At 38.9% G+C, this 18500-nt stretch overlaps 1 protein-coding gene across 5 annotated transcripts in view; it reads left to right on the top strand.

The window, feature by feature from the left end:
- EPSTI1 (epithelial stromal interaction 1) overlaps positions 1–18500 on the top strand; it is a 99922-nt gene that overhangs the window by 40419 nt on the left and 41003 nt on the right. For 2 of the 5 annotated variants that reach the window (XM_058849348.1, XM_058849316.1), the window contains 3 exons: positions 1579–1676; positions 7424–7456; positions 8957–9528. In XM_058849348.1, coding sequence (XP_058705331.1) covers positions 1579–1666 — 88 coding nt within the window. In that variant the 3' untranslated portion in view covers positions 1667–1676; positions 7424–7456; positions 8957–9528. Of the gene's footprint in view, positions 1–1578; positions 1677–7423; positions 7457–8956; positions 9529–12445; positions 12494–15054; positions 15088–18500 lie in introns of those variants that run through there. The other 3 variants (XM_058849339.1, XM_058849322.1, XM_058849330.1) reach the window with 3 other exon arrangements.

The raw sequence follows: 18500 nt of genomic DNA, 5'->3' as shown, positions 1-18500 counted from the left end.
ATCTACTTTGTCCATGCTTCATCTTGTGGTTGACTGTCTCTGTGGTTAGCAGACAGAGCTAAATGTGGGATTTGATATCAATTCAGATGGAACCTGCAGTGCAGCAAGGCCTTCTGCAGCTGCATTTCTTTGCACCCCAGGCTGTGCCTCACTGCTGTGACCTCTCTGTGCTCAACAGTTCTCATCTTCCACTTCTGTTACTTAAGCGACTTTTCATTACCCTGAAGCACAGCTTTATTCTCAGCTTTGTTTTCTGCTGGTAAAAAGAAACAATGCTCAGGCTCAAATGTAAAACCACCATTTGTTTCTTTTTTTCTTTAATCATTATGTAAATATAAAAAAAATACTTTCGTAGGCAACCACTCTTCAGACTGCTTTCATTTCTTTTTTTCTCTCCAGCAAAGACATTGAAATAATTACCCATAGAAGTTAATGAAGGATTTTTGATTCAATCCATCTCATATCCCTAGACAGAAATAACCCAGTATTTTGCTTTTTATCTCATTCTTACCAACACCCTTGCAAAACATTAAAACAACAGTCATGTCTAAGCATGTGTGTCAGTCCTAAGCAGTAATCAAGGGGAAAAAGAGTTTTCCAAGGAATCATAGAATTGTTTGGGTTGGAAGGGACCTTAAAGGTCTTCTAGTTCCAACATCCCTGCCATGAGTAGGGACACCTTCCACTAGACCAGATTGCTTAAAACCGCATCCAACCTGGCCTGGAACACTGCCAGGGATGGGGCATCCACAGCTTCTCTGGACAACTTGTGCCAGTGCCTCAGCACCCTCAGAGTAAAGAATTTTTTCCTAATATCCAATCTAAATCTACCCCTTTTCAGACTAAAGCCATGCTTCCTTGCCCCTTACCACATACCCTTGTAAAAAGTCCCTCTCTGTCTCTCTTGTAGCCCACTTTAGATACTGAAAGGCTCCTGTGGGGTCACACTGCAGGCTCCTCTTCTCCATGCTGAACAATCCCAATGTGAAAATATTTAAAACAAATTGAAGAAAACTCTCTCTCTATTTGTCCATGTTTTCCAGATTGATAGAGCAGTGCAAAAAAATGCTAGAATTTCAGAGCTAGATGGTAGAAAAAGTTGTCAGCTGCATAAATTATCTCTATTAGTAACAAACTTAAGTGGGTTTTTACATTTTTATTAGGAAATCAATACTTCTAGAAAACTTCCTTGTGCACTGAAGGCTGAAAGATTACCTAAGGTGAATTGTCAAGATACGTAACCTCCCTAAAAAGGGGGGTGGTGGTACAGAGGTCATCTTTCTATGGAGAATTGTGCCCGGCAGTGTAGACAGCTATGTGCCTTAGACAGCACACAGAGGTGTGCCTTTTAATCCCAACAGGCTGATCCCAGGATAAGGATGCATCTGGTGAATTGAAAATTAAATCCACCTGATCTCATGCCTGTCCATGGTTATTCAGCACAGGCTTGAAAAATATAGAAGATATAGGGCACTGAACAGATGGGAAGGGAAAGCCACTCACAGAATATTAAATTTCAATAGTTTGTGAACTTCTCAGGTGCCTTCAGTCATTATTCATTTTTTATTGTACTTTAAGGGTAAATAATGCTTTCCTGGACCGACTCCAAAACAAAACACAGTCTAATAATATCTACCACCCTGGAAATACTGGACTACCTCAATAATGGCATCTTGGTAAGTTATTTGGTACAGAACATAGAAGCAATGAGATTGTTTAAATGTTGAATTTTTCTCCAGACATTATTGTGTGTCTGTGTGTGTTTAGCCTGCCTGACAGAACTTACAGCCCTGGCTGGATGTCCTCAGTACCTTTCAAGAAGAAATCTGTCTAAAATATAAGTTGTTCAAATGGGAGGAGAAAGGAACAGCTGCTCCTCCAGCAGAACCCAGTGGCCTTGTGTGCGAGGCACCCACTTCAAGGGGCCACATCAAAGGTACTCCCTTAAATTCAGAACTGGGATAGTGAAATCATTTGGGATTTTTTTAAAGTCTTTAAATGAAAGATGCTTGGATATGCTGTAAATATTTTAATATGATATTGAAGTTGGAAGGAAAAAATCCCATATTTGTCTGTCTATCTATCTATCTATCTATCTATCTATCTATCTATCTATCTATCTATATCTTTCCATGTATAGCTGTTCATTTTTTACCTATAAAAAATTATGACAAAGAAGGCTCATCTACATTTGATTTAAAATCAGTATTTGTAAGGATTCTTTGAAGAAAAGATATCTTGACCATAATTTATTAAACATCCACTCATTTTTTTCAACTGTCATAATGAGATATTAATGTGACTTGTTTACAATTGCACTTTTAAATGTAAAAAAAAAATAAAATTATATGGGTTCTCCATCATGAATTTTCCCATAGGTTGAAATTCTATTGTTGAAAGGACCCTAGTACAGAAATGGAAGAGTTAGGAAGACTAAGAAGCAAAATGATAAGAGTCTAGGAGAATTTAGTGTGTGTGACAGTGTGGATAATAGTGTTTAGCTGATAAAATATAAAAGCTTGAATTGGATTAGTTGGTGAAGATGTGTATGTTGGCCAGTGAATACCAGAAAGAGTTCAGTTCAAGCATTTCCAAAGTCAAGGCATGGTTAAAAAGCAGATATTTTTGATACTGGAATTTTCCATGTACTGGAAGTGGGAAAAGGATGTCTTCATTACTACAAGCTTTGGGCAAGCCCTGGGCTCAAGAACCTTGTCCTAGTTCTTGGTTGGTGAGAGGAGACAGGACACGCCAGCTCAGCCTCTGTCTTGGTTCTAGAAGACAGGTGTCTGCTAGGGAGAGCAGGAGCCTCCCTTGCGATGAAAAGAATGTAGACCCCCTCCCTCCGAATTATTATAATTTCGAAATTAAAGGGTTTTCAGGCAGCGATCTGGGGATAGGAATAACAGTTCTTTACTAGTATAACCAGGTAAACAAACAAACAATAACTACAGCAATAACAAGAAAACAGAACCAGGGACCCCGGGACAGCTTTCTCGGCTGAGACGGGATGGAGGAGAGGCTTTGTTTTCACAAACCCCTCGGGCAGTCAGTCCCGGTGCTCCTGCAGGGCTCCGAGGAAACAGTCAGCTGGAACAGCAGGGATGGGCTGCGATCTTGGGCTGGTGGATGAGGTGTATCAGCAGCTCCACGGCGATGCCTGGCAGGACAGGGGGTGCGAGGCCACCAACCAAAGAGGGGAGAAGGAGAGGCAGCAGCTCCGCGACCCAGCGCACGAACGTCCTTCTTCCCCGAAGCCGAGGAAAAAAAAGCCAGCCAAAAACTGTCCCCACCCTCCTTTTTCTGCCCCCTTCCCCGCCACCCTGGGCCCGGCTACTCTTTGTCCTTTGTGAGCACCCTTAAGTACCGGTAGTTAGGCTTCCCAGCACATAATGGGTAAAAATTCCCACCTAACCCTCAACAACCTCCCATAAGGTCTGTAAGCAGACATTAGCAGCTTTACTCATCTGAGACATGTCAGGCAGCCCAGAAACTGATGGAAGCCAAGTTACAGCTGTCCAGGCTAGCTAAAGAGTCTCAGTAAGAGAGCAGACTGTATGGCAGGCCTGAGCCACGTCCTGAAGGACAGCATGCCTGCAGATAGCAGGATTAGAGGCTGCAGGTGGGACACAGCCACCTGATACGCAGTGAAAGTGCAAAAGGTAAAGCCTGCTGCATGGTGCCTGGTTAACAAAGGCAGCAAGGGCACTTTGTGTCTTTCATCCCCATTTGTGTACTGTTTCCTGATAAACACCAAAGGAAATGTGCAACACAGCCCAGATCCCAAATATCTTACTTGAGCATCTCCATCAGAGCTCCTGCCTTCACCCCTGGAAACCTTGCCATTGTCTGCAGAGGGGGCAGGGGTTTGCCTTTAGCCAGATGCACATGCACTCTTTCACAGGGTGGGTGTTGGTTCCAGCAAACAAGTGTGCTCAGCCCAGGCACAGTTTTAACAACAGATGACTCAGTGGTGTGTGCAGCCAACCCATGTGAGGGAGGATTTTTACATATATATTCAAAGAATGCATCAACACAAATGCAATAAAACCCCATGTATAGAAGTGATAAATCTACTGCTCTGTTATTTACTTAATGATTCCCAAGGAGCCTGCCTTCTGTTGGGTAATGCTAGATCTATTTTGCCTTTATGTTATAACGCGAGATTTGAAGACTAAACAGAGTAGGAAAAGATTAAATTATGAAAGAATATGTCATAATGGATAGGAATTTAAAAATGAGTGTTGGTAACAAGTACAAGAAAGAAAAATAATCTCTTAAAAGATAGGCTGGAGGCAGCAATCTTAGTGCCTTTGATTATACCAAAATTCTTCTCCTTTCCTTTGGGATTTTAAACAAAAAGGACTGAACTCCAGGCAGGGCTTACAAGTCATGTAGTCTGCAGCCTGGCATTTTACATTACAAGGGAGCTAACTGAAACAGGTCAGACTATATACTAAGATTAAAAGAAGTTGAAAAGGTTCCCAAAGTAAAGACCTGAAGGTAATTTTTGAGCCTATTCCATCTGTGTAGTGGCACCAAAGAGGAAATATTTGTTCTCTTTCACACTTGTTTGTTTTTTTCCTGTTTGAACTCTTTGCAGTCACGACAACTTCACACTTAACAGAAACTGGATGTTGTGCTCTATTGTCGATGTACCTACTCTATTTTTCACTGTTAGTTCTATTAGCCTGGTTTCCTGAAGAAATGAAGTTTGTACAATCACGCTGTCTGTCTGCATGTAATAAGGTTTTCCAGCTGCTGGCCAATCTTAGCCAAATTTAAAAGGGATTATAAGTCTCAGAGATAATTAAATTTCTGTGTGTTTTGTGAAAAGCAGTGACTAGCATAGGAGACAGCCTAAAACAGTGCCTGCTCTGAGGGGTGGTGCATTCTCTGCATTATTTGACTGCAGCCCTCTGGCAGATCAGCGTGGGCAGAGCTCCAGAGCAGCTGCAGCTCTGCCCTGATTTCCTGGGGGCTAGTGGATTCAGGAAGGGACATGGGTATCACAGAAGGCACGGAGAAAAGGGGAGGAGGCTGACTATACTGCGTATGCCTGGGCAGAGGGCAGGAGAGCAGTTACATTGTCCAGTTGTCCCCTAAGCAACAGGAAATGGGTTTTCATTAATTCAAATGCCCTCCAGACATTTTGTGTTTTATTAGAAATATTTATAAGCTGTTATATCAAGAAGGATCTTCATGAATGTAATTTTTTCTGCCATTTTGATTATAAATGTCAGGGCACTCTCTGGGTGGCTATGTAGTTTCCTTTTTTGATGGGAAAACAACATAAAGATGTTCCACTTCTATCTGTGAGCTACTGCACCCTTGAGAAAGCCCCGAGTCTTGCTGTATGCTATCAAAAAAGTCTTAATGCCCTTTGCACTGCCTTTGACATAAGGATAAACCTTTTAGGATAGGAGGATAACCATTGTCTCTTCAATATCAAAGTTTAATAAATAAGATCATGTCATGGAATCACAAAATGGTTTAGGTTGTTAGGGACCTTAAAGATCATCTGGTTCCAACCCACCTGCCACAGGCCCAGGGACACCTTCCATTAGACCAGGTTGCTCAAAGCTCCAGCCAGCTTGGCCTTGAGCACTTCCAGGGCATCCACAGCTTCTCTGGAGAATCTGCTCCAGTGCTTCACCACCCTCACTGTAAAGAATTTCTTCTTAATTTACTCATTACTCAGCCAGGACTTAGAACTGAGACAGTATTTGTTCACTGTTATGACATAAATGATCAGTAAAACACTTTTGTTGTTACAAAAGAATGACTTTAAAACAGCAGCACATTTTGTTTTTCACTGCCTTGTGAGATTTGCCCATGTCCAGGGATGTAGGGATTTGCAGAGACCATAAGCAATGCATGGCAAGCCTGTAACAGAGACCTTGTTAATTTTTTGCATGAAAACAGGGCACTGTCAAGTACCCTTTTGTTTATTCTGTAAACAGGGGGAGGTCACATCATGAACTTATTAAATTTATAAGTCTGCTCTTCTTTAATGAAATACTAGTTGTCTTGCTGAGCCATAGCAAACCCAGGATCTAGAAGACAAGGTGACATATTACATCTTCCTTTCTTATGTGTCCATTATATCCAGTGTGATGCATAAGAATGAGAAATGCTCCCTCGAATGCTGACTCTGCTCTTTCAGTGGATGCATAATTTTAGATACTTGCTGTAGAAAGCAACTATGCCCTGAATACACAGGTGTAGTGGGACAGGAAACCCCATTCTCTTCCTTTCCCATGTGTAGAACAGGAACTCAGTAAGATGCTGGATAAATTTCTTTTGAGGAAACATGATTTACGGATAAAACTATTTTAAATAAACATGATCTGTGGGTTTACACTTCGTTTAGTTCTTGCAGCATGACCCATGGGAAAGTTTCTTTGGAGTCTCAACCAGCACTTGATTTATGCTATTTGTGACCAGTTGAAGAGGGAACAAGTCATGAAGTTTACTGTTGCACAGCAGAAAGAGCCACAGCTCTAAGGCCCCTGAGGTCACAAGGCCAGCATGCATGCCACAGGTTTCTGTAAACAATCCATCTTTAATAATACTTTCAGAAGGATCAAGTTGCATAAAAATGCTGGTTTCTCAAAACAAAAAGCTTTCACTTAACATTGGAATATTGAGAAAAGAATATTTATATAAGAAGGTTCTAGAATGCAATCCACAATGGTTACATTTGTTTAAATGAATAATGTGATTTGCTAACTTAGCTTTAACTTGGTTAGTCTGTGTACAGTCTGAGTTGAAAAAATTATACATTTGTTTCCTAAAACTGGTTGTTTTCTTATTTGTTGGGTTTTTCCTTTTTACTGAGAATAACATGCTTATCCTTCCTGGCAGAAAATATAGAAACTACTTAGCAGAAGTATCAGCATCAATAAAGGGACCTCACATGAGTATATCCAGGCAGGCTATAGCTCAGTTTAGCAATTTACAGCCTCTGGCAAGGCTGTCAAACATCATATGCAGATGTGTTTCACCTGCCTTGATCTTGAGCTCAATCATTCTTTGCTCTGAGAGTCTCATCCTAAATGAGAGTAGTGGCAATCTGGGCAGGAACAGAAGAAACTTCTCACTCTTTCAAATTGTGTGAGGTTAAGGATTGAAGTATCTGAAAATATTTGAAATACTTTTTTTTTTTTTCCTAGCAGAAGCAAGATATGTTTATCTCTTGAGTCAATACATCCTGCTATTTATTTAGAGTTCAAATCAAATACATTTCTTGCTAGGACTGGAATCTTGCAGAAGGACTTGCTTGTTATTTTAAGTGGAGTTTCAAAAGGGCTTCAAATAATTAAGAAATCTCCACACAACTAGAAAACCACAATTCCGTGCATAAATATGTGATTGTATTGCACATTGTACTGTACTAATGCATTTTTTTTCTTTTATCCAGGAGTCAAACTACTTGGAATAAAAGAGAAGCAAGGTAAGAATAATAAATTTGTTTGTTCTTTTTAGGACCAGTATTAATTTAGCTTTGATTTTGACATTTCATTATGATAACTTACATAGTTTAATTTTGAAACAATATGAGAAGGGATCTTAAAATATATGCATTCCAGCTCTGTTTTTGGGGGCCATGCAATGGTACATACCTAATCTGAAACATGATTTTTGTAAAGAATTACAGGACGTGTATTGCAGGTAAGAAGAATAGATGATGTCATTGAAGGCATCTTCTGGGAGTGCCTTGATATTTAGGCTAAAACTTCACTGCAGCCATGTTCTCTGCATTATAGACTGTGCCTGGACAAACCTGAACAGCTGAGGAGTGTGGCTGGAAGTACAGGAGGTGACCCAGTAAACTTTTGGTGTTCTTAAGTGAAAGGGGATACTGTCGTGGGCTGTGTTCTTCCAACTATTTCTCATGAACAGAAAGGTTCATATCTGTGGAGGCTATCAGGAAAACACCACTATTGAATCAGAGAAATCAGGCCCTCTGTATTAAAATGTGCATTTCTTAAGGCCCACTGCAGCTGTGTTCCTTTCTGAAAGGGATTCCCTACTCTGATTCTCAGTTCTGATACAAGTATGTCTGCAGAGCCTTTACTTCTAGGCCTGGAGACTTTTGAAGCAAGTCTAGGTACTGACAAAGATTATTTGTTCCTTAGGAGATGGTTTCACAGAACTCTTTTTCTTTTTTTTTTTTTTTTTTTTTTTTTGAGAGCTGGCATTTTATTAAAATGAATTTAATATAATCAAGCTTTTAAAAGCCTCTTGCTTCCAACACTTCTCCCATAAATCTAGATATTCTTATGTGACTTTCTTCATCATTTGCCACTCCAACAGTTATGTTAATATTTTTGCAGCAGGACTTTATTCTGAAGACAGTATCTAAATAATATTTTTGGCTCCCAATGAGTTGTCTGTTCAGTTTTATGAGAAGTAAAATTATTACTAAAAAATTTCCTCAAATTCACTAAGGAAAGGACAATGCGTAGATAAAGGCAATTCCCTGAGAGGAAGAAATGGCTATTTTTTGCAGTCCACAGTTCTACTAGGTTTTATAACCTGTGGACAGCTGAAGGAGTTCAACACATCGGATTCTTTGTTGTTTTTCACCATATTTACAATACCAATAATGTATTTACTTATGAACTGTACACAAAATATGGATGGGTGTATTTTTAAGCCTTGCATAACTGTTGTTCTGAAAACACATTTCAGCCTGCTATGTTAATATATTGTTCAAAGAGTTATTAATACGTCTGCAGATAATAAGGACATTTTGTGAATTAAATTTACAAAAAGATAGAAATCCCTTCATGAAGGCTTTACATAATTAAAAGCTAAAACCTGTTGGAAGAAAAGGAAGACTTTATTTTCCAGTGGACTTAATCCCTGAGAAGCTGACTTTGAATTTTGTTTTTGCTGTAAAAGATAAACTTTAATTCTGTTTTTTCCCTCTTGTTACAGGGTATTGCAGAAATATTCACTTTTATCTGGCCTAGGCCAAATGACTTCATAAAAGCTCCAAGAAACTGCTCTTTATTGTGATTCTTTTCTTACTCTGACTTCAGCTGCACACTCTCTTCATGAGCAATCTGCGAAGACTGGTTTTCAGATGTCATTATTCATGCATACATATTTGAAGCAGCTGATTATGAAAGTCCTATTTAATTTTTTATAAGAATATGTGAATTTTTTTTCATAAATTGTTTTGCCTCTTGGAAAATGTAATTATCCCGGTCTTCCTGATCTCTAGAAAAGAAGATATAAGTGACTGCAGAAACTGTAGTAATATATGTGTTCACTTGCTACTATATATGCAGAAAAAAACATTTCAGAGACAATCTAAAAAAGCAGGTAGAGAGTTTTCTTTTGGGAAGGGAAGAAGAAATGTTGCTGGGGTTTTGTTTGTTTTCTGTTTGTTTTTGTGGAAAAAAAATTTTGTGAAATTATTTTACTGTTGTACTCAATGGCAGACACTCAAGAAGAAAAATATACATTGTAGACAGTATCTTTTAAATAAGTTCTTAGAAAAATGCAACACATGAAAGAAATAAATACAGTTTGAAATAACACTGAAATGTATTTGATCTCTCCATATGTTTTGTGATATGATCTTTTCTCTTTGCCTGTTTTACCATGGTAACTTCTGTTACAGGAGTGGGGAACACTACTCCAACATTAGCTTTAGTTTCCTGCTTTTCTTTGTCCCTCTAGCCCAGTAGAATTTAATTTGTGTCTCCCTATCCCTGAGACAGATGACAACATTTTAATGCTTTGTAAAAGTCACCTGCATGACCAAGATACTTCTAATGTAGAAGAAGGGTTCACTGTACATGTTACATAAACCACACAGAGAAGAAAAAGTATCTGTGGCATTTTTAAGTGTGTCTTAGGCCAAGTTAAAGGTCTCCTGAGCAATTTTGTTCAGCATGCAGGCATACCATGATATAGCCCTTGCAATATGGGAACTTCATAATGAGTCACCTGAAGGTTTCTTTTGAACCATGGATGTTGCAATGTTTGCTTTCCCTTGTGGGAGACACTCCGTAGTTTTCTTTGGCTCAGAGGATTACTCAAATCTCTCATACAGCTAGCTAGCTGATGGTCATAGGAAATTTTGGAGATGTTGGCAATATTTTCTAGTTTAGTCTTTTTTTAGGTAATAATTCCTGGGAAAATTCCTTGGGAACAGTTTTCCATAGCTACACAGTGGTACTGTATTGCAAGTGAAATTTGGCTGTTCCCTTGGACTTCTTTGAAAATTAAATTTACCTCTCCTTCCAAGAAATCCCTCACCCAGCCTCCTGTGGTAGATGATAGGGCTGGGGCTAAATGTTTGATGTCTGCATAGTGGGCAATGTATACATGCATATATACATATATAAATATTTATATATTTATATATATTATATATATATAAATATATATATATATTTATATATATATAAATATATTTTTATATATTTATATATATATTTATATATATATTTATAAAAGGAAATGTCTTTGCTGTAGTCAGCCCCCCTGGTATTGTACTCTAATGGGACTCACACTTGTAGGAGGTCTTTTAGAAGCAGTGAACCCAAAGACTGAGAGGGAGGGGAAGTCACTATTGTCCCCAAAAAGCTGAAATTCAGTCTGTGTTTCTATGTTTCTGTATCCAAAGAAAAAACCTTTTTATTAACCTGCTACTTTCCCGTTCAGGAGCAGTGATGGCAGGTCACCTTGAGTAACCTCTTCCATTAAGCTTTTCTGCTTTCTTTTGGCTGTCTTCAAAGATGAAACTTGATCACAGTCTTCAAAGTGCTTCCTCTTATCCAGCATTTCAATCTCTTATTTGAAATGCCATCTACAAACTATTTTAGACATAAACTATTCCAGCCCTTTTAATGGAGGAATATCTGAATTTTCCCTCCCCTATATTTCTGAACAGACCAAACAAATCTATATGAACAGTGGCCCAGGAAGTGTCTTTGACAGCCATGCCCTGCAATGGAGATGATAAGAAGTTATATCCATCCACAAATTGATGTTAGCAGGATGTCTGGAAAAAGCAGTTGGAAAGCTTCCAGTATCTCAGAATTACCACCTGCATACACACATACCCTCCCCAAACTGTGATCTTGAGACCAAAGGACTGTTACAACATCTCTTTAAAGGCATTATAATGAGATAAACTGGTGGTAGATTGGGAAAACATCTTCGGATTTGTTGAGAGTTAGGAACTGATAGTTTGGCATCTATTAGATGTAAACTTTAACAAAAGTTTTATCAAACTCAAATAGTTCCTCTAGTTACACCAACCAAACTAATTATCTTTGTGCTGTGGCATAAAACCAGATTTTATTACTGCATAACAGTAAATTGAGGGTTTGGGTTTTTTGCTTTTTGTTTTTAAATTGTTGTCATGATATAATTTGTGTTGATGATCTCTTTTTAATGTCAGGAAAATCTTGCAGCAGGGAGTTGTATGGGTCTGGAAATTTCAAGAGGAAATCCCCTTGCTTTTTCATTGAGTCAAATTCATTTTAACAAACTGACTGAACCATGATAATCAGCTATTCTGAATTCCAGTATAACTTAACAGCAAAAGTCCTATGTTTAGATTTAAGGTCTGCCTAATTCAGAAACTACTTTCCTAGGAAGAAATGTAGTATTCATTTAAGGACTTACAGGACTGATTCTCTGTTATGTACCCAAAAGTTGTTCCAATGGTTTATCTATCCCTACTTTTAAAAATATCTTCCTGACCCTTAGTACAAACTTACCAAGTTTCATAAAACTGTTAATGAATTTTTTTAAGGCTTTACTTAGTAAATTACAGAGTTTTCTGCTCCTGAGACTCTTCTTTTTCTTAATGTGCATAATTTGGACTGCTTCATTCAATCTACAGGCTTTGTTCAGCTTTTATTTTAAAAAATATTCCAGATTTACAGAAAACCTTTGATGCAATGGGATTTGGAGTAACTGTATCTTCTTTTTGGTATGTGCCCCACTACTCAGACACTAAGGCAGAATATTATTAGCCACTAGAAAGGGAGTTAATCCATAGCTTACATTTTATGGTACTCATCCGTGTTCAACTCACGCCTCTGCATCAAGAAATCCAAATCCTTGTCTCCTGTCTTGGAGAACATTTTAACCACTGGGCTCTTTAGAGTAGTTCTCAGCACTCAGGCTGTGGTGACTGTTCTTTATGCAAAAGAATAGAAATTCGTGTGAAATGAGAAGGCAACATGGCTTTATTTATTCCATGAACTGGATGTTACTGCTGTGGCCCATGCCATCACTCTGCTCCTTATCATAGTCTTTGGAGCTCTGAGCAGCCTGGTCCAATGGAGGGTGTCTCTGCCCATGCTAGGAGATTTAGAACTGATGATCTTTAGGGTCCCTTCCAACCCAAACCATTCTATGATTCTATGATTCTAATGGTTTGCTCACATTGACTCCTTCACACTTCCAGATAATTTTTTTCTGCTCCTGGAGTACAAACTGTCTGGCAGAAATCCATTCCACTCCCTCTGTAAGTATTCCTCCTCATTGGCTTCAGTCATTCCCCATTTCTTGTAATCAATGGGTTCTTCCTTAGTACTCTTGGCTACTTCAACAGACTCTTTTTCTGCTATATCCTCTGGAATTGAAAATGGAAACAATACTATTGCTATATGCTGCTTCAATGTAACATTTATTCCTTTGCAATATTTTCTCTTTTCCTTCTGATGGACCAATATGTTTTCTGGACTCCTCTCTATGTCCCCTATTTATCCTCTTCCATCTTGGCATGGGGCTGCATTAGGAAGAGCATTGCTAGTGGGTCAGGGGATGTGATAGTTCCCTTGTAGTCAGCACAGTGAGACACATCAGGAGTGCTGGGTCCAGTCCTTGGCTCCCCAGTATGAGAAAGACATGGACATAATGGAGTGAGTCCAGCAAAGGGCCACGAAGCTGGTGAAGGGACAGCAGCATCTTTGATATGAGAACTGACCGAAACAGCTGTGACTGCTTTACTAAAGGAATAAACTGACCGAAAGTGACTGTTCAGCCTGCAGAATATAAAGCTCAGAGAGATCTCATACTTGTGAGTAAATATTGGGAATGGGGGGAGTGAAGTACATGAATTCAACAACAGGACAGTAAGCACAAGTTAAAATACAGAAAATTCTATTTAAACACACAAGCTGCTTTTTTTTTTTTTTTTTTTTTTTTTTTTTTTTTTTAATAGATTACCAGGCAGTGTCACAGGTTGCCTAGAGAGGCTCTTGGGTTCACATCCCTCGATTGTCCTGAGCAACCTGCTGTCAGTGACCCTGCTCTGAGCAGGACAAGATGCTGTAGCAGCCATGGGCAGGCACTCAGCAGATGCTGGCAATATTAGGAGAGGTGGGAGATTTCACTGTGGCTGTCACTGGGTAGAAATGGAAGCTTGAAATGAGAGAATTCACCTGAACTTCTTCAGTCTCTCATTAAAGACTTTCCAAATTTCAAACCATTCTAGGGATTTCATCTGAACTCTCTGATCTGCTCTCATTAAAAAGAGTGGGTTTATTTCTTGCCAACATTAATTCATGTTTTTTATTTCACTTTGAGCCCCCATTCCCTGTTCCTAGCTGTTTGATCTTTGCACTTAGCTCTTTAATTAAAAGAAGGCAAGCAAGCTTTTCCTGCTGCCTGGACCTCTCTCTAGGAGCTATCTTTATCTCTCATTCAGTTAGTGCCAACCACATTTTTTACCACCAATTTCTCTTGCCTTCCCTCCCAATCCATGAACTCCCTTGAACTACATTTGGGTAAGAAAACCCTAACAGAAATGTTATTTTTGAAAGATGATTCCCATTTAGTATTTTCTTTTAAAGTCTCTCTAGCAAATTCTTGATTTTCTTATCTAGACTTTGAAGTTTGAGAAGTTCTTTATTTTTATATAAGAAAGCCGTATGACCTTGTATAACTCTGCTCTTTTAACAAATGCACAAATGAACAAATTTTGTCAGACTAGAAATCCCACCATAAATGCAACTCCTACGTATTTAAACTTTTATCTTTCATTAAGTTATGTTTTCTGGTATTAATTTTGCTGTTCACCCTTAATTCTTTATTGAGCACATCCTCTTTTGCTTTCCTAAGATTTTGCCCTGGGTAAGCATTAAATTGACAGACCTAAAGTTAGTTTTTCAGCACATTATCCTTTGGAAACATTGAAAAATTTATTCCCTGTCTTCTCTGTTCAATCTTTTGGACAGTCACCATATCTCAGAGGATTTACCCAATATCCTGCTTTGAAAACAGCATTTTTACAAGCTCATCAGTTGATACATCTATAGAAGTGGTCCAAGTTTTCTGCATTGTTGATATTTAGTAACTCACTGCTTTACTAAAGGAATAAAAAATATGTATTTCCCTATTCCCATCTGAAAGTCGTCTGTCTGTTTCCCAGAAATAAATATGTATGTATATTACTATCAGAAGTGAGGCTTTTGCATTTTTGCCTCTTCTCTAGCACAGTGATGGCTATGGAGCTAATCTGTGGGGGTGGAAGAGTTTTTGTGCTGGTGTTCCTTTGATCTCTGCCTGGAGTGGAGTGTTTTCACAAGCCTTGGTACATGACAGGTGGCCACTGGAGGAGCAGGGTATTTCATTATTGTAAAATTTCATCCTCACCGAATATAAGCCTTTAGTAGCCACCTTTCATATTTATTCCCCCAAGGAAGAAGTTAAGTCTTAGATTACAAAGGCCAAAAATAAAGTTATGAAAAGAAGAAAGTAACAAATGCAGTCTTGGCATAGTTCTGATGACAAAGGTCTTATCCAGCTAACTTCAAAGGTGTGAGTAATACCATGGCTCAGCAGCCAAGAGCAGAACAGCCACGTTGAACCTTTACAATCAATTTCTTAGCTGGTTGGTTCAATTGACTATGATCAATAAAACCCTAGGGAAAAAAAAGCATTTCTCATCTTAAGAATCTACAATTTCCTCCTTAATGTAAAGTATCCTATACTATTTCTTGCTCTGCTTTTGTGGAGAGACTCCACTGCTATTGAGACTCTCTCTTCCCATTTATTTTTTATTTTTTTCAGGTGCAGAAAACTTGTTGGCATGCTTGATTTGTATTTGGTTCCCCATCTTCTTGGAGAGCCTGGTAAACAGATGTTGTGCTGTTTTAGCACATCTTGAAGGTCAGCAATCGCTAGCACAGCAGAGACCAGAGCCTTCAATCCTAGAAATTGGCCTGCTTGTCATTATTCACATACCTGATCCAACCACATTTAAATAAAACAAAGACACTTGTTACAATGAACTAATCTGGATCTTTTGCTGCATTAACTGGAGGTTAATGTAAGTGTGAACTTTGCAAAGGCAAAACCTATAGTACAAAAGGAAGTTTCTCAGGTAAATTTCATCCAGTGAGTCCAAGTTCTTTTTAACCTGAATAAAATGGAAAACAAATAAACAGGAAAAAAAAACCACAAAAAACAAAACAAAACAATACCCCCAGACTACAAATCATTAAAAAAAAAACCCAAACCAAACTCTTTTTTTGTTTGTTTGGTTTTTTTTTTTCAATTATTCCAGAGGCAAGAAATAGTTTAGTTTGACAGGCTCAAATTTTTTTGGATTATCCTTTATTTTACATGGCTTTTCAAAAGTTCTGCTGTACCTTTTCTCTCCAGATCAATTCTGTTGAATTTTCTGTTCTCTTGAACCCTTTTTTCCTGTATGTGAGATCAAAACTCAAAGTGCCAATTACTTAACTCTTTAAATCAATGTCTCTATTGGCTCTCCTTAAAAAAAAAAAACAAAACACTGTTTGAAGCAGTGATTCGTTCTACTTGCTATCTTTAATCTGGGAAAATGCATTGCTTGCTCTTTGCAAACTGATAATTGTCTCCAGCAGAAGACAATAGAAAATATTTTAACCAAAATAGCTTAAACTGATAAAAAAACACAGTAATAAAGATAAAATAATTTAATATACCGATTCAATGTGATTATTCTCTCACAAATTTCAGCTCCTTTTGATTTCAAGTAGGATGGCCAGCACTTGAGTCTCCTGCAGGTTATCACAAAATGGACCTTCAGAAAGGACAACTTTTAAGGCTTGAGAGTGGATCTGTGGGCTAATGAACAAGTGTTGCCAACAAATGCTATTGTGTTAGCATTTTTCAAAATCTATGATTCATAGAGGATGTCTCTCTTACTGGTTTTATTTCAATTCTAACACAGGGAGCAGTAATCTTTACAGCAATCTTTTAATGGTGTGAGACAGAATAAAGTGCAAAGGATTGTGGAATACAGATATGGAAGGGATATAGGTAGACCTCATTTGTGTTTGTAGTTTGCATGTGGAGAGGAGAAGTGAACAGAAATTGTTCCTGAAAGAGAAGTTTATTTTCTTTTCCAAGGAGTGTTTTTACTGAGGAGAAGATTCAGTTTTCTGAACTGTCTGGAGAGCAGATCTGTGGAGCCATCTGTTAGGGGATCTTTAACACTTAAGATGAATCAGCCTCTGAGAATGTCTGTCTGTCTTTGCTTTCTATGGAGAGAATACAAATTATCACCACAGAATATGTTCCAATTTTTTTTGATTATGTGAATCCCAGCTTAGAACAGCTAAATTACTTGCGGCATATTCCCATAGTTGCAACTATGTGTGTAGTCCTGGAGCCTTTCTAAAACAATTGCTTTCACAAATAAACACAAGGGTTTTCCAGGAGGTTACAGCACTCCACGCTTCAATCTGTTATCACAAATTGGACTTTCAGTCAAGTAAAGGGTTCAGAGTTAAAAACTGAGGCCTTGGCACTAATTGATATATATTAGCTGAAGTTTTATGTTGATATTTGTGGCAGTTTAAGCTTAAGGGCCATCTGGGACTCAAAATCTATTGTGTGAGCACACAGTACAGTGCATGGCTGTTTGCTGAGAGCCCTGGACCCAACAAGGCTGCATTTAAACAGACAAGGCTGTGGGCAGGGGAATGGAAAATGGAATACAGTGTATGAGCAGTGACACCTGCTCATGTATATATATATATATATATATATATATATGTGTGTGTATGCATTAAATGAATTCTATGATCCTACATTTGTGCTAGAGTTGGCACCACTGAGTAGCCCTGGAGTGGGGTTGAGAGGAGGAAGTTCTGACTATGACTAACTGGCATCTTCCCCTTTCTTCCCTTCCTACAGCTCTGCCATTGATAACCTTTCATTCACATCCCAACTTGAAGACACTTAGGCAGGGTCAGGCCTTGAGAAGACGATGTGTTACAATTTTATGGTTGCTAAAAATCTTTTTCATCCCTAAGCCACCTTACTTCACTCAGCTGCTGTTTGCCAGGCATCCATTTGAAGGGGGCAACACCTCACATAAATACCGTATACCAGTACTGAAGTTTCTGTCACTTGATGCACTATTTCATCCTAAAGGCAATTTAGGCAACACAGGCATATAAGATACCTTGAATCTGACAGCATTTTAAATAAATATGTATGGTCAGATCATAAGGAGGGATAAATTGGTATAACCTTGCTGAAATTTGGTCCCTTAAGCTGCACCAGTTACACATGTCAGTGCAAGTAACTCTGAGCAGCTGAGTTTCATGGATGCAGGTAGTCACACAGCCGCCTCCAGGCACACTGGGGGGATTTTCAGATACCCCCTATGCCAGATTGGCAACAGACTTAATCCTGGGAATCCTTTCAGCAGGTTACAGCCTATTGCTACCACACCTGCCCGCACCTCCTAAAGACATCAATTGTGCACACACTGTGGCTGCCAAAGCAGTGGGATCATGCAAAACAGTAAAGGAGATACTGGTGATGCCCACGAGTGTCAGTGATATGCCAAGCCATGGCCTGATCTCAGTTACAGGCAAAGCCCACAGACAGTGGCAGAATCAGCCCCTGTGTTTAACTGCAAAAAGATGTCGACCGCAGAGCTGCGAGGCCAAGGATATGGGTATTATGTTCAACCCTTCCACATGTCAGAGGAAAAGGCCAGTAGTATTGTGTGCTAATAGCTCCCAGCAGTGAGGAGTTAGTCTGTTCTGTGAACACTTCCTTGCTAATGGATCTATGAAATGTTTTCTTACTTTAATAAAGTACAGTCAGAGGTGGCCCTCTGTGCCAAAACCTACTCATGCAGGTTCTACAAATAATTTGTTCCATTTCCCCAAGCTCCCAGCAAATGGTTAATCATTCCTTCAACAAAGGCTGCATTTCTCCTACCATAAACTTTTGCAATGAGCTTCTGCACTGAGCATCCAGCGGTGTCACTTTCTCTATTATCTGGCCTTGTGTATGTATTGATCAGATACAGCTGGTTCTGGAGTGACCATGTCTGTTGCTAGGAATAGATCATACTGGAGTTTATTAACCCACTTTGCTGAGCTCTGCCACCCCAGTGTGCACTGCAGCATAAGTTGTGTTCACCCAGGACTTCCACTCCTTATTGAATGAGGATTACATCTGAGCAGTGGGGAGTGGTGAGTCATCAAAGGGTATAAATTCCAGCCTTT

Source organism: Poecile atricapillus, chromosome 1, assembly GCF_030490865.1.
Source record: "Poecile atricapillus isolate bPoeAtr1 chromosome 1, bPoeAtr1.hap1, whole genome shotgun sequence".
Classification (NCBI taxonomy): Eukaryota; Metazoa; Chordata; class Aves; order Passeriformes; family Paridae; genus Poecile; species Poecile atricapillus.
Note: the sequence above shows the minus strand (reverse complement) of the source record. Positions and strands in the feature narration are given on the sequence as shown.